This window comes from Pavona decussata, unplaced genomic scaffold (assembly GCF_977016875.1).
Source record: "Pavona decussata unplaced genomic scaffold, jaPavDecu1.1 SCAFFOLD_602, whole genome shotgun sequence".
Taxonomy (NCBI): Eukaryota; Metazoa; Cnidaria; class Anthozoa; order Scleractinia; family Agariciidae; genus Pavona; species Pavona decussata.
The window spans coordinates 2,599,404-2,612,696 of NW_028145860.1; the positions used below are offsets into that span (position 1 = coordinate 2,599,404).

The 13,293-nt window shown below is 39.7% G+C and overlaps 1 protein-coding gene and 1 long non-coding RNA gene across 3 annotated transcripts; both read left to right on the plus strand.

Annotated features, from left to right (window-relative positions):
* Positions 1-1,498: 1,498 nt before the first annotated feature.
* Positions 1,499-12,183, plus strand: LOC146449369 (uncharacterized). 2 transcript variants are annotated; one of them, XM_085101290.1, is made up of 8 exons: positions 1,499-1,955; positions 4,185-4,392; positions 5,011-5,330; positions 5,685-5,825; positions 7,139-7,461; positions 8,155-9,306; positions 10,240-10,507; positions 11,626-12,183. In XM_085101290.1, the coding sequence occupies exons 1-8, from the start codon at positions 1,779-1,781 to the stop codon at positions 12,034-12,036; spliced, it is 3,000 nt and encodes a 999-aa protein (XP_084957416.1). In that variant the 5' UTR covers positions 1,499-1,778; the 3' UTR covers positions 12,037-12,183. The 2 variants fall into 2 exon arrangements, with proteins under 2 accessions (XP_084957416.1, XP_084957417.1); XM_085101291.1 differs by lacking the exon at positions 10,240-10,507 and having other exon boundaries at positions 11,626-11,788.
* A 162-nt stretch (positions 12,184-12,345) lies between these two features.
* Positions 12,346-12,953, plus strand: LOC146449370 (uncharacterized). The gene is made up of 2 exons (XR_014860685.1): positions 12,346-12,648; positions 12,824-12,953. It is a non-coding gene; the product is annotated as an uncharacterized LOC146449370 (long non-coding RNA).
* The last annotated feature ends 340 nt before the right edge of the window (positions 12,954-13,293 follow it).

The following is a 13,293-nucleotide window of genomic DNA, read 5'->3' on the forward strand; positions in this document are numbered from 1 at the left end:
CCCTAGGTGTTATTCAGCATTCGTAATCTCAGAGTAGTTTATTTTGCGTGTATTTTTTGTTCCTATAAATTTTAACGGTTTTTCGTGATCTCTTCACAACTCGGCGGACGTTTATGTGAGCCACATCGAAACATGTCTTATATTAAAAATGTCGTTTATTTTGAAAGTAAAAAGGAGGTGACTTTTATGGGTCGAAGTTGAAAAGTAGGTGGTTGGGAAGCGCACTTAATATTCTTCTAAAAATAAGATTGAAAATGCATCTTGTCGATACTGAGACTGAGAGTAAACATTTGTGTCGTTTACAGTGCTGCAGTTGAACGACTACATCTCGTTTATCCATAAAATTCAATTACTCACAATCACTCATCCTCTTCATGCCGCGTGGCACATGAGGCCTCTACCAGGTTTATCCAGCCATCTCTGACCTGGCCGGGCTCTCTTGAGTTCTTGACCGCTGCCGACCACACCATCACCGCCTTGTTCAGCATCGTCCTTCTCCATCTGCAACATAAACTTTCTCTCTTTTTGGTACCCTCTGATGTACACCTTAGGGCTATCCTTGCATGGGCTGATGTCTCCATCCTCAGCCGGGGTATGACCGACCTAATCTCTTCAGGACGGTCAAATTCAATGGTGCTTCCTTAGTGGCCTTCAGGAGTTCGTTGTTGGAACTATTCTATTTGGCCAGAAAATACACGTGATTTTTCGAAGCCAAGTGGTAAAAAAGTGCTTAGTCTGCCAATATCTTTTGCTGTGCGGACATTCTACAGGGAAATAATAACAAAATAAGAAATCAGTTCCGTATGAATTGAACTGCTGGAGCAATTTTCCAATACAGGGCCACTCCGGAAGATGCGCAAAATGGCTCACGGTTTCGTAATGGAAGATCAGAGTCTGCAGTCCCAAAGTGGATGAATAACAACGAAATAAAGATTTGCCTGTCACTGTGGACTGCAGCGGTCACCGTGGTCATTCAGAACCCGAGAGTTTTGCCTGTCTGCCACCGCCGTCCACGTTACTACAGTGAATGGATAATGATAAAGTAAAATTTGCTTGCCACCGCTTTTAACACGTAATATTCACCTTTGTTTTGGCTCAGAATGAAAGGAATCAGTGATCTGTGATTTATCATGATGCTTCTTTTGTTACCGTTTTCGTAGAATTTTATTTTCTGAAATGTAAACAACAACAGGCGCTACTCAGCCTACCGACCCTCTTGGTGATGTAGACAAAATAACATTTCTTCGATTCCTAGCTGTCAGAATGCGAGCTAGTTTACAGTTGCCTCTCCTCTCGTCTTAAGAAGCAGTGGGACAAAGTTGTTGTTAATCATGGCCTTATTAAATTCGGCCATACATTTAAAGTCAATAGACATAGGTTACATCAACTCAGACGCCTTGTTAATTAATTTCCTCAGAAAATTACCAGCTTTAGGGCTACTTCAATCTTTGTTCCCTATACCCATGAAATACACCTTTGCACAATTTCCGCCTCCTTACTGGTACTTCCGATCTCCACTTCGCATTCTGGTTTGTACGGTGAAAACATCAAATACCATCGAGTACGGAGAACGTACAGAATGCTCCCTCTCTATACCACCCTGCCATTATAACCCAAAACGTTTGTTAGGACTGATCATTTGTTATGCATACCGCATTCGTGGGTTTACGCAACGATGGAGCTGCAAAGATAAGGGCAGCGAAATAATATTCCTCCTTGAAAAGCCATTTTATAGAGTATTTCATCTCTTCGCCAATTAAGGTACTGTCCGGTTTAAAATGGCAACAGGTAAATCGAGAAACATTGACGAAATCAACGACATAGAAGAGATGGTTGAAACGATGAAGGCGCTTGGTATTCCGCGCAAAGGATTACGAACGCTGGAGGAGATGAAACATCGAGTAATGAATCAACTGCACCAGTCAGCAAAGAAGCCCAGTTGGACCGCAGGACAGGTATTGATCCCTTAATTGTATTGAATAATCGGTATCGGTAGTGACATATATGTGCACGAAACTAAGGAAGCGTGAAGTTGATCTATTCTACTAAATTGTCATGGACGTCGCGATTTCCCGTATAACGAACCTTATTGCCTTAATCATTGATACAATTGTTTGTAAAATTGTTTGTCAATCGAATGCTACGGTACGGGAGAAGTAATTATAACAAAGACGACGACACTTTTTGTAATCAACAAAATTACAAACTACGGACGATTTGTTGCAACCAACAGATGGAATTCAAGTTCATACTCGGATAGACATGAACTGAGTTTACAGTTTTCTTAAAGTTGACCCCCACGTTCTACGCCTAGGATACGTTTTGGAAAATGTTTTCAGCTTCAATTGTAAGGCTGCATGTTTGGTTGGCAATGTTGCTCTCAGTCATTCAATTCCTCTGAAGAGAGGCTGAAATTAGTCTGACTCTCACTGTCTGTCACTGACTCTCGTGATGGCGGTCTACTGAGGTGACGTCCATTTATCGGTCTGGTCCAAGTTGTTCAAAGAGCGAATAACTTTATCCATCGGATAGGTCGCTATCCAGCCGATAAACTGTGTTCGTTGGGGTACATTTATCCGCTGGATAGCGATCGATGCGCTCTTTAAACAACCGGGGCCTGTTGTCTACTTCACAAAGAAAAAAGTCCTGCGACATGAATGAACTGTTCATGTTCTTTGAGATTCGGTAGAATAAACAACTACTTGCTCACAAAAATTTTGAGAAACAATAGACCTTGACAACTCCGTGGAATTAAGCCAGTACAAATATTACTTACTGTTAGTCGTAAACGTTTTGCTGTCGTCCAGCCCAATTAATTTCCTTAGCTGATAACTTTGCTTGTCAGCTGAGGTTACAAAAACGTACGGTGGTTTTATCTTACTTTTTTCGAGATAAGAAGATTTTTAGGTATAGAACAAGACAAACTGTTTTGGCCCCGGTTTAATCGTAGCTGGTTCACCTTCTCAGATTCCCGAAAGTAGGTCATCTTTTCCCTGAATCAATGTAAATATTAAAACGTTTTCTCTCTTGTTTTATGTATATCAAAGAAAACTAAAACCATGATTATTTTATGACCTCAGAAAGAAACCTAGCTACTGTTTACAGTTATGAAATTAATCTAATACACTGAAATTTTTCAAATTCTTGCAACATTTCATTGAAGAGAAAATAAAAATATAACACCTGTGGTTGTTGCCTACAGTCTTAAAGAAGTTAACGATGTTGCACTGCATGCCAAGAAAAAAATCCTTTATTTTCAGTCCAAGCTATTTCAAAACGAGAATTATTTTCACAACTCCAGTTTCTGCTTATGCTACATAAGACGAAAATTAATTAATACAAAAAAAAAATCAGATTTGTTCTGCTTTTTAGGTTCAGTAAAGACCTCCGTATACACTACCAAGGAATTGTAATTTATATCATTAAGGAATGAGGCACTTTCATATTTGACTTTCAAATTGAATCTGTCTTTTCTGTTTAACACAATGTTTTGCCAGAGGTAGTTAAACAGACCAGGACCAGTTGCTTTTTGTGATTAAAGATAGGGATGAAATTGGCAGTGGGAACTCCAACACTAATTTGAAAAGAGGAATGACGAAAACAGCGGTTATGAACCGTCTTACCGCTACCACTGTCCGCAACACACGCTATTCTTGCTTTGTAGAACTGAGTGACACAGCTTCACAGCTTGAGGGTGCATTATTATTGTCTCTCGATAGAGACAGACGGTCAGCGACTGCTACTACAACCACTACTACTTCTACTAACACTAGCACTGTTACAGCAATAATGCTCAGAAGAGTACTACAGGGGAGCAGGGATGGCACAGTGATGAGAGCCCATCAATGTGGCCCGGGTTCGATTCGGAGTCTCGGCGTCACATGTGGGTTGCGTTTGTTGCTGGTTCTCGTCCTTGCTCCGAGAGTTTTTCTCCGAGTTCTCCGGTTTTACTCCCTCCACTAAAACCAACATTTCCAAATTCCAATTCGACCTCGAACGCAAGAACACCTTTGAACGAGCTCCGAGAGCTCTTGGTGCTTCGTGGGTAAATAAATGACATTTACATTTACATTTTTACTCCCCCACTACACTGACCACCTTAGCGACTAATGCTTATACCGCTGCTGCTATTACCACTTTTTGGAGCTACAGGTTATATGCATTGACTGGTTTCCTTCCTTCAGGCCTTTTCCATTTTGTCAAAAGCCAAAGATGAAGATGCAAGGAAAAGGGGCAGTTTATTAAATCTTTTCGTTGACGCCGAGAAAATCTTGAATAATATGGATGAGAAAATCCTTAATTTGCTACAGAAAAAAGTCAGCAACGTTGAAGAAAAGATGAACAACCACAAATTGCAACTGGCTCAGAGGGAATACTTTCTTCTTGTGGCAGGTAAATGATAATAAATTCAATGGTGAAAATGGTTGTCAGCCACTTTAAATTCTAAACGCTAAAACGTAAAAAAAATCATGAAATATCTCTATTTGAGAAGACCTTTAACAATTGAGGGGTTCAGAAGCAAAGCTTTTAAAAGTTGTACAACTTTGAGAATTGATCATCACCCTGGTAAGCAAACAAATACCATTTAAATGTGTTTTAGAACCAGACGATCATATAAAGAAATACAAATAGTTTTCTGGGTTTTAGTAGGCGGTGAATCCGTCTTGCATTTTGAAAGAAAATGGGCTACTTCCAGTTGTTTTTGTTTTCTTATTGGGATAGCTCTTTTTGCTTCTGATCCCCTCAACTCGGCCAGTTTTGATAGACGTTTCTCTGCCTGTGAGTGTACGAACATGTTATTTATAAATATCTTTGTGCCCGGATAGAATGAGTGCTAAATAGATTGAAAGTTGAAAACATTGGCCCAAACTTTTTATTATGCCTTGGAAAATATATTATTCAGGGATAGGGAAGAAGGGCGGAATAAGTCTTGAGATTCCATCGAGCACAGGTCATAAGTACCCACCCACAGCTAGCATTCTAACGATGATTATTTCGAAACATTTGTAGGTGAGACAGGCTCCGGAAAAAGCAGTTTGGTGAATCTTATTCTGGGAGAGGAGCTTCTTCCATATTCTGTCCTCACCACAACCTGCACCATATGCGAACTCAAGTTTGGAAAGGAACGCAAACTTGTGGCTCACTTTAAAAACAAGGATCCTGAAACAGGACTTAAAACAAAGGTCATCCCTTTGCAAGTACCTCCAACGGAGCCCACTGAGCAGAGCTACCTTCAACAGATTTCGCCTTACGTCCACGTAAAGGGTGAACGCGAGAAGGGCTCAATTTACAAGAAGATTGAACTCTTTTGGCCCCACAGTCTTTTGGAGGTAGTTTATTGCCTAGAAATTATTGAAACTTTATACTCTTGAATTTTATTTTCTCTACTCGTCCTTGCAACATGTGGCACACGTTCCTATCTGCACTAATAACGGTACAGTAGAAGAGGGTAATATGGTGGGAAGTTCGCAACGGCGAGAGCGAAAAGCATACGGGCATGATATCGAAGAAACTAAAGTAAGCAAGACGAAAAATTACTCTCGGCATCAACCTATTGGATACGCCTTGATGTAACCGCTTTGACTTCAGACCGGCATAACAATTGTTGGCTTGAAAGTTGATTTATGTATGTTTTAAGCTTCTTAGAAATATAAATAAATCAACGTTTTGGTTCTGCATTTTAGAAAGGCGTAGTTATTATTGACAGTCCTGGAGTTGGCGAGTCTGATATCATGGACGAGATTGTTACACAGTATTTGCCTCAAGCCTTTGCGTTTATCTATGTCATCAACAGTGCCAACGCTGGAGGAGTTCAGAAAGACAGAGTAAGTAATATCGCTATTGATGCCGCACAACCACATTTGTCTTTCACTTGTAAACACATTGTTTATTCACTTCCGAGTGCCAATATGTGATTTTGATAAACCATTATTATTATTATTATTATTATTATTATTATTATTATACTGAAACCAATCTGAAAACTCTATTTTCTCTTCATGTACCGGACCATTGGCACCCCTTTCTAATCCTTCTCTGTGATTTACGTTTTTCCCAGGTAAGAATTATTTTAATATTTATTTTAGACGATAACAGGAAATATCCTATGTGCATGATGACTAACAATGCAACCAACTCAACCGGGGCCACCAAAAAACCCGACACTTTGAAATGTAATGATATGTTCTCGTTTTTGATTGGTTTACAAACAACCAAAGCCAGACTCCTTTGTTGTAAACGTGACCTGTCATTGGCTGATCAATGTTGGGTAGCCCAGGTTGATTTCGTTGCACTGTAAAATGGTCATAATCCATGCCTTATTTCAGATCATTATGGCTTAAGGACATATATATTGGTGTCAAACAGCCACATTTGCCTTAAAGATAGACCAACAGGTGAACGATGGTCAGAAAATAAGACATGTGTTTGACATCCCCTGTCCCAAGTATCAATAGCTACATGGAAGAATTAAATCATAATTTATCTCAAAGTTTAAAACATTTCTTTAAAAGGGCTTTGTCAAGAGCACCTTGCTGAATTTGCGTAAGTACGATTTTTGGCAAAGAAACTTTCAGCTCAAATACGAGATTCCTCTTAGAGCACCAAGAAGAAAATAACAAGTGATCATGATTTCTATAAGGAAGAACAAACCACATTCAGTTTATAGGGATTTTTGTGAAAATGAGAAGAACTTGAAAAAATAGGTTGTAAACCATTTCCATCCTGGCATTCTGTAGATAGCCTTAGATGATTCACACTACGTACTTCCTTTTGGAAGAAGTACAGTAATTTCCAACTGGAACTTTATTTCTAAGCTTTCACTTATAGAAGTACATTTTTACCTACTGAAAGTAATAATTAAAATAATCAGTTAACGTTCATAAGTTAATAAAGTTGATGTTTTCAGAGGTACAAAAGTACAAGAAATTATTTCTTCTGTGAGCTTAGGTTGCCAGGAAGATGTGCATTGCAAATAAATAAGTAATAAACAAAACTCAGGATAATGGATAAAGGATTATCGTTTGGGACACCAGTTTGGTTCAGTTATCACAATATAGAGTACTGACCAGGATGATAGTTATATAGTACAGTCTAATGGGTCACCTATAAACATGCTAAAATTACTTTACACTCACAGCTTGAAAAACTGCTGGAACAAGTTAGACGATTGTCGCTTGAGGGACAGGGGGAATTACCATCCCAGTGTGCTCTGTTCGTGTGCAACAAGTGGGACCAAGTGCCAGAGAAGGAGGTTAAAGAAGTAAAGAATCATGTGGTCAGAAATCTGCAACGGTGCTGGCCTGGCCTTGACCCAGAGTCACAGATCATCTATATGTCAACAATGAAAGCTACTAAAGGACAGAACTTTGGGATTATCACCGAAGAGTTTTCCTCTCTTATGGACAATATGAAAACTATGATCTTAAAGAGCATTGACGCCCAACTTGAAATTCATTGGAGGTAAGTAGATAGAAAATGATTAATCAGTGAGTAATCAATAGATAATAAATAATCGATAGCTGGATGTAGTTCAAGTCTGCCGCAAAAGAAGAGGAAAAACTGTTGGCCATTCTACCATGCAAATACTTGAATCTCGCGTGGTGCTCGTGAAGGCTTCTCCGTTGTCTAAAAGCCAACAGGACTAAAAAATGCATTTTTCTTGGATTTCTTTTGCAAAATCTCGTCGTGAATTTGTTACCGGGGTAAGGTAAAGTTGGAAACTTCGTCTATATGCCTTCTATCTTTCCATATTTCTAATGGTAGAGAAAGGATATTTTAAAACGGTGTACGTTCATCTTACTATTTCAACGATTCACATTATGAGTCTCCCTGATTGTGATTTTGTCTCAATATCAAATTAAGAGTGATTCTTTCGAACTGATGACACATGCTATCAAAACGGCCTCTGAATGTTGGCTATCATGTAATGTGTCGAAAAATGCAATGAAACTAATCGGTTACCGTTCCCTTAATTTGTTTTGAGCGAAACTCTTTCAAATACGAACCTATCATTTTAGGTTAATAGCGCACAAACACCATTTTTAATCTATTTAATTTGTTGACCCATTTGTTGACTTTTGAGACATTAAAGTAGAACATTTCGACAACTGGCCATTAGAAAGTGTAAATCTAAGGCCGTCTTTTATGTTATAGATGGCTAGATTACCTCCTTTCGCGGATAGTCTTCCAAGCAAAAGCGTTTGTGAATAACGCTTCCAGAGATCAAGTCAAGACCGTTTTAAAAATAACGGATATTCTTGGTCGCTTGATGAAAATTGAAGAGGGCCAAAGCGAAGTGATGGAAGAACTCAACAAATATTTAAAGGATCGCGTCGATGGGGCTATACAGAATCTCTCTGATTATCTCTTGTCTGAAGAAGTAATAGACCGCTTCACTTCTTGGACCTTGGATGAAGTTCCAAAAGTGGAAAGTTCCTGGAAAGTGACAGAACATGAAATCATGAAAGTATTATCCAAGCGGCTGCGAGAAATCATTGGGCAATGGGAAGAAGACAACCAAGTCTTCACAAGTGCCAGGGAATCCCTTGTGAAACACTTTCAGCAGCAGTATCAATTTGTAGAGGGGCAGCTACAGATTCTCGAAACTGCTGTCACATCTGACCACGTTCATGTTCTACAAGACGTTCCTCTGAATGAAGAGTTAACTGAGGCTGGCAAGGTCATCGTTGGCATCACAAGTCCCATCTGGATACCACTTGGCCTCGTCGCTTGGGTGATTGGTGCTCCCATTGTCGGGGTCATGGCTATTAAAGAGAAGGTGAAAGACATAAAGAAAATCAAGAAATACAAAGCTGACAAACGCGCTTTCATGACCACATTATCCGCAGAATACCTCGATGAAGCTACGAATGAAAGTTCGCTTGAGACGTTCGTAAGGGAACAGTTAGAAGATGCTGAGCTGTGTCTAAAGCAGATTGAAGATCGCATCCCAGAACTGATCCAGGCTGACAAGATGTTATATGAACAGCTCATGGATGAAACGATTTCGCAAGAGGAAATACAAGAAAGCTATCAGCCAATGATGAATGAAGCTTCTACACTTCGAGGGCGTTTGGCAGTGTTTGGATTCAAAGACGTTTGTGCCAATGAAATCAGCAGCGAAGAATTGGAATGGAAAGAGGACGCGTCTGACCGCCTTGGCTGTGGTACTTTTGCTTCTGTGTACAAAGGAACGATGAAAAAGCGTGGAGCCGACCAACCAATGCCAGTGGCACTGAAGGTGTGCAATAAAGCACTCGATGTAACAAACGCCAGTGAGACCATGACGGAGGTACAGCTTCTGAGGTAGGCAATTTTCTCTAACACTGTTTCATCCAAAAAGCGATCAAAAGTAAATTTTGGAACGTATTCGAGTTTGTCGTAAACGAATGTCCCCAGCAGTTATAACTTTAAGAGCCGTGGACAGTAACTTTCAAGAATCCGGCGACAGAAGCAAAAACTCGAATTTCTTTTTATTTTCCCTAAAAAGCCCCTTTAGGTGAACTATTTTCAAAAATAAATATTCAAAAGTTTCAGCGAATTTTTATTTTGGCAAAAATTGGAAAAGTTTGAAATCGGCCATAACGTGCTCGATGGCCCGATTAAAATTATGCAAATTAGTACATTTTCAAAACTCTCGTCCAAGACAAGGAAACCTTTTCTCGAGTCGATGACTTCACAATCGTTTTAACATCCCTTGTGCTTGTTTCCAAACTATATTTTATCCCTACCTGAACATTCTTCCATTTGAAGTTGCCCACGTAAAGGGTCGTAAAGAATACAAAGTTTGCTATTTCTTCGATAGAGTGATTTTTGCCACATTTCAGATGACCATATCATCGGGGATATACGAACATGCTGCTAATAGAAAAACTTTTATTTATTGAACGGGCAATTTTTTCTTATTTATCGTGTTAAACTATTTTACACGAAGGCCGTGGAAGGGGAAAATGGCGTGATCCAGGCGTGAAGTGCTACTATTTAAAACATTGTCCAATGCACAGACTCTCCGTAAAACAATATTCTTTTTTCGGGACTGCAAATGAAACTATTTTAAAGAAATCATGATATCGTTAAATTTTTCAATTTAACTTCTCCGCAAAGGTACACAGTAACTCCTCAGAAAATGAAACGTAAGATCCCTAAAAAACCGTATAGAAACTCCGTAAAGTTCTCAATCTTCCTGAAAACTCACACTGTCACGCCTTTATAGCCATTGTTTTTTCTTATCTCCGTCAGGAAATTAAAGCATCCCAACATCGTTTCGTTCTATGGCATATCACTGCTGAAGAATATGGACAACATTAGGGTGATCTTGGTCATGGAAAAGTGCGAAGAAAATTTAAAGAGCCTCATTTTTAACAACCCCGACTGTATTCCTGGGAGGTCGGAAAATACTTCCGTCGTCAGCAAAGTCTGCCTTTGGTTGGAACAGATCACTGCAGCGTTGGATTGCATACATAAACAGGGAGTTGTCCACAGAGATCTCAAGCTCGAGAACATCTTGGTATGAAACCCTTTGAGTAGCATATCTTTGTGTAATAACATTGTACCTTTCTTCTTCACTGGCATCAAAACTGGGCATCAAAAGAGTTGAATAATACATCATTTTCATTGATTTGAGTATACCGGGCTAAACTAGAAATACGTGACTCGCAAAACCTCGCGAACCTGGGGCTGGTTGGAAAGCCCTCTTTACTCGTATTGTAGCATCAAATGAGGAGATTAAAAGGTTTCTGAGCATAGCAACGATTTTGATGAGCATGGCGTTTTCGTAGTTCCACAGGCTAGTTTGAGGTTGAAATCTATTTCTGACGCGACGAAATGTTAAACGGCCGTGCAGCGCTGTCGTGTTCGATGAATTTATTTCCCACGGAAATTATGTTACAGCGGCCAAAAACGTGTAATTTTTTCAATGCAATCTTTCCCAAAAAAGTTTTTTGGAAGAAAGGGGAAAGATTCTGCAGAGATATTTCTATCCAGTGAATATTGATGAACATTGTAGTTGAAATTTGATACGGCAATGAAAGCAAACTTTCCCGATGTATGCAAATTTTGCTCCAGCAAACTGTTGACGCCACGGTGTCTCCCAACCTACTGCTGCCTGACAACGTTCTCTTTGTCTGACGTCAGTCATTCTTTGTTTTTCACTGTAGATAGGCAACATTACGGACATCTTCAAAGATATGTATATGTAAATATATTTTTCGCTCGAATTCGTGCGGCTTAGCTCCGCTCGGCCCGACAAATTTATTAACTTCGCTACGCTCGGGCCTTCGGGCCCTCGCTTCGCGAGGACGGAAACGATATTGAGTAGACAAGTATTGTTATCACTGCTCCATTATTGTTGAGCACTATCCTGGATTTATCAGTGTGGAACTCACCTGAAGCCATATATATATAATTTCTGTATACGAGAGAACCACTAACCCAATACACCCCAAATATTCATATTTTTTGAGTGAATGTTTGAAAGAAAATTCGCCCTGAGTGGGATTTAAACCCACGTCCTCCCGCATACACTCAAGTTGCAAGCGAATAGTTCTGTCGGTAATCGTCTCCACCCATCCTTACCCATAATTTTACCAAGGTCATTAAACATATATTTTCTTCTATCCATTGAAGGTGTCAGAAGATGACTTTGTGAAGGTCGCCGGCATAGGCGCATCCGAACCAGCAGTCGACGTCACAGGAACGATTGCTGGAACCCCTGTTTACATCGCACCCGAAGTCTTTCATTCCGAGGTGTATGACTGCAAAGCTGACATGTACAGCCTGGGGTTAATCTTGTGGGAGATGTGGTATGGACAGCAGGCCTTCGATAAAATTATGGCAAACTCGTTGGCCGATTTCTTTGCCAGTGTGGATGAGGGCAATTGCCCGGAACCTTTGACGAATTGCAAGCAGCCTCCTGGTCGCTGGGATCAGTTGATGAAGCAGTGTTGGGCTAAAAATCCAGAGGAGCGCCCCACAGCCGAAAAATGCCACAAAGAAATAACCGAACTGTCTTCGGAAGTTTTAATGACACTAAACTAATTTTCAGAGCTGCTGAAAGAACAAACTTGTTATAGGAATCAGCGCATTGATTCTATAATATCGAGACTGTATAAGAATAATTTAGGTAAGAGTAATTCGTTTTAAAACAAGACAATAGAATAGAATAATCCATACCAAATACCACCCTTACGGCGGCATTACTCATATATATTCAACAGTTAACAACAGTGCTGAACGCAAAATGCAAACGCCACACCTGGTTTTCAGTGCTTTGACTTTAAAATCACATATGCCTGCCAATTAACGTATATTCTCACGTAGCCCAGGCTGCGAGCAAGCTCTCTTTTAGGTTAGCTGCGAGACGATTGGGGATCCTACCTAAAAGAGAGCTTGCTCGCAGGCTAACTTTGTAGAGGAAAACATTGCAGAAATACTTTGATTAGTACGCTTCCTCGAGCGAAAGCTTTGGCGGCAGAGACTCTTTCTTCTTGAGCAATCATTGATCGAAATTCAAATAGGCAAATGGATACAAGGTAAATTATATTCTTACCATTTATTCGCTTTCAATTGGACTGCGATGCATTTAATTTTTTTCATTTGTTTCTGATTGTTTTAAATCATTCTACGAGATAGTTTGCGTCAACGCTTCATGTTGACGAGTCTCAGTCTCAAAATGGAGGCAAAACTTGAGGATCGTTCACGTAGCTATAAAAATTACAAGGAGGACAAACTGCAAGGTTTCTTTCTTTAGTAAACGTTCTTCTCTATGTTACAGCCGCTTTGGTCTAATTGAAATCACTGCCTCGCTTTAAAAAAATATGTCAAGTTGACCTATTTTCGATTGTTTGCATGATTATTCGGTTCAATAGTGGTTTCATTAAAGTCTTGCTGTTTGCTTGATTCAAACTCAATGTTCGTAAAAGTCGTTTTAATAAATTAAAAAGGTGTAACGTAAATGACTGTGGTATTTGTTGATGTTTGTTACAGAACTTGTAAGTTCTTGTTTAATTGATCTGTAACTAACCCTCACGGTGATTCTCAGGAGTGAAAGCAAAAATCTTTTAAAACTCGCAATACTTAGAGGATCCGGTCAAGTGGGTTGTAGCTTTGGGATAAGTACATACAAGCCTCTCAACACACAAGAAATGAGCGAAATCTGTTTTTCAAATCCAAACGGCTAACGGAGGCTGCTTCTTAAGAAGGCGAGAATTTTTCCGGTCTGCCACCGCAGTCCACGTTACCATAGTGAATGAATAATAATAAAGTAAAATTTGCTTGCCACCGCTCTCAACACGC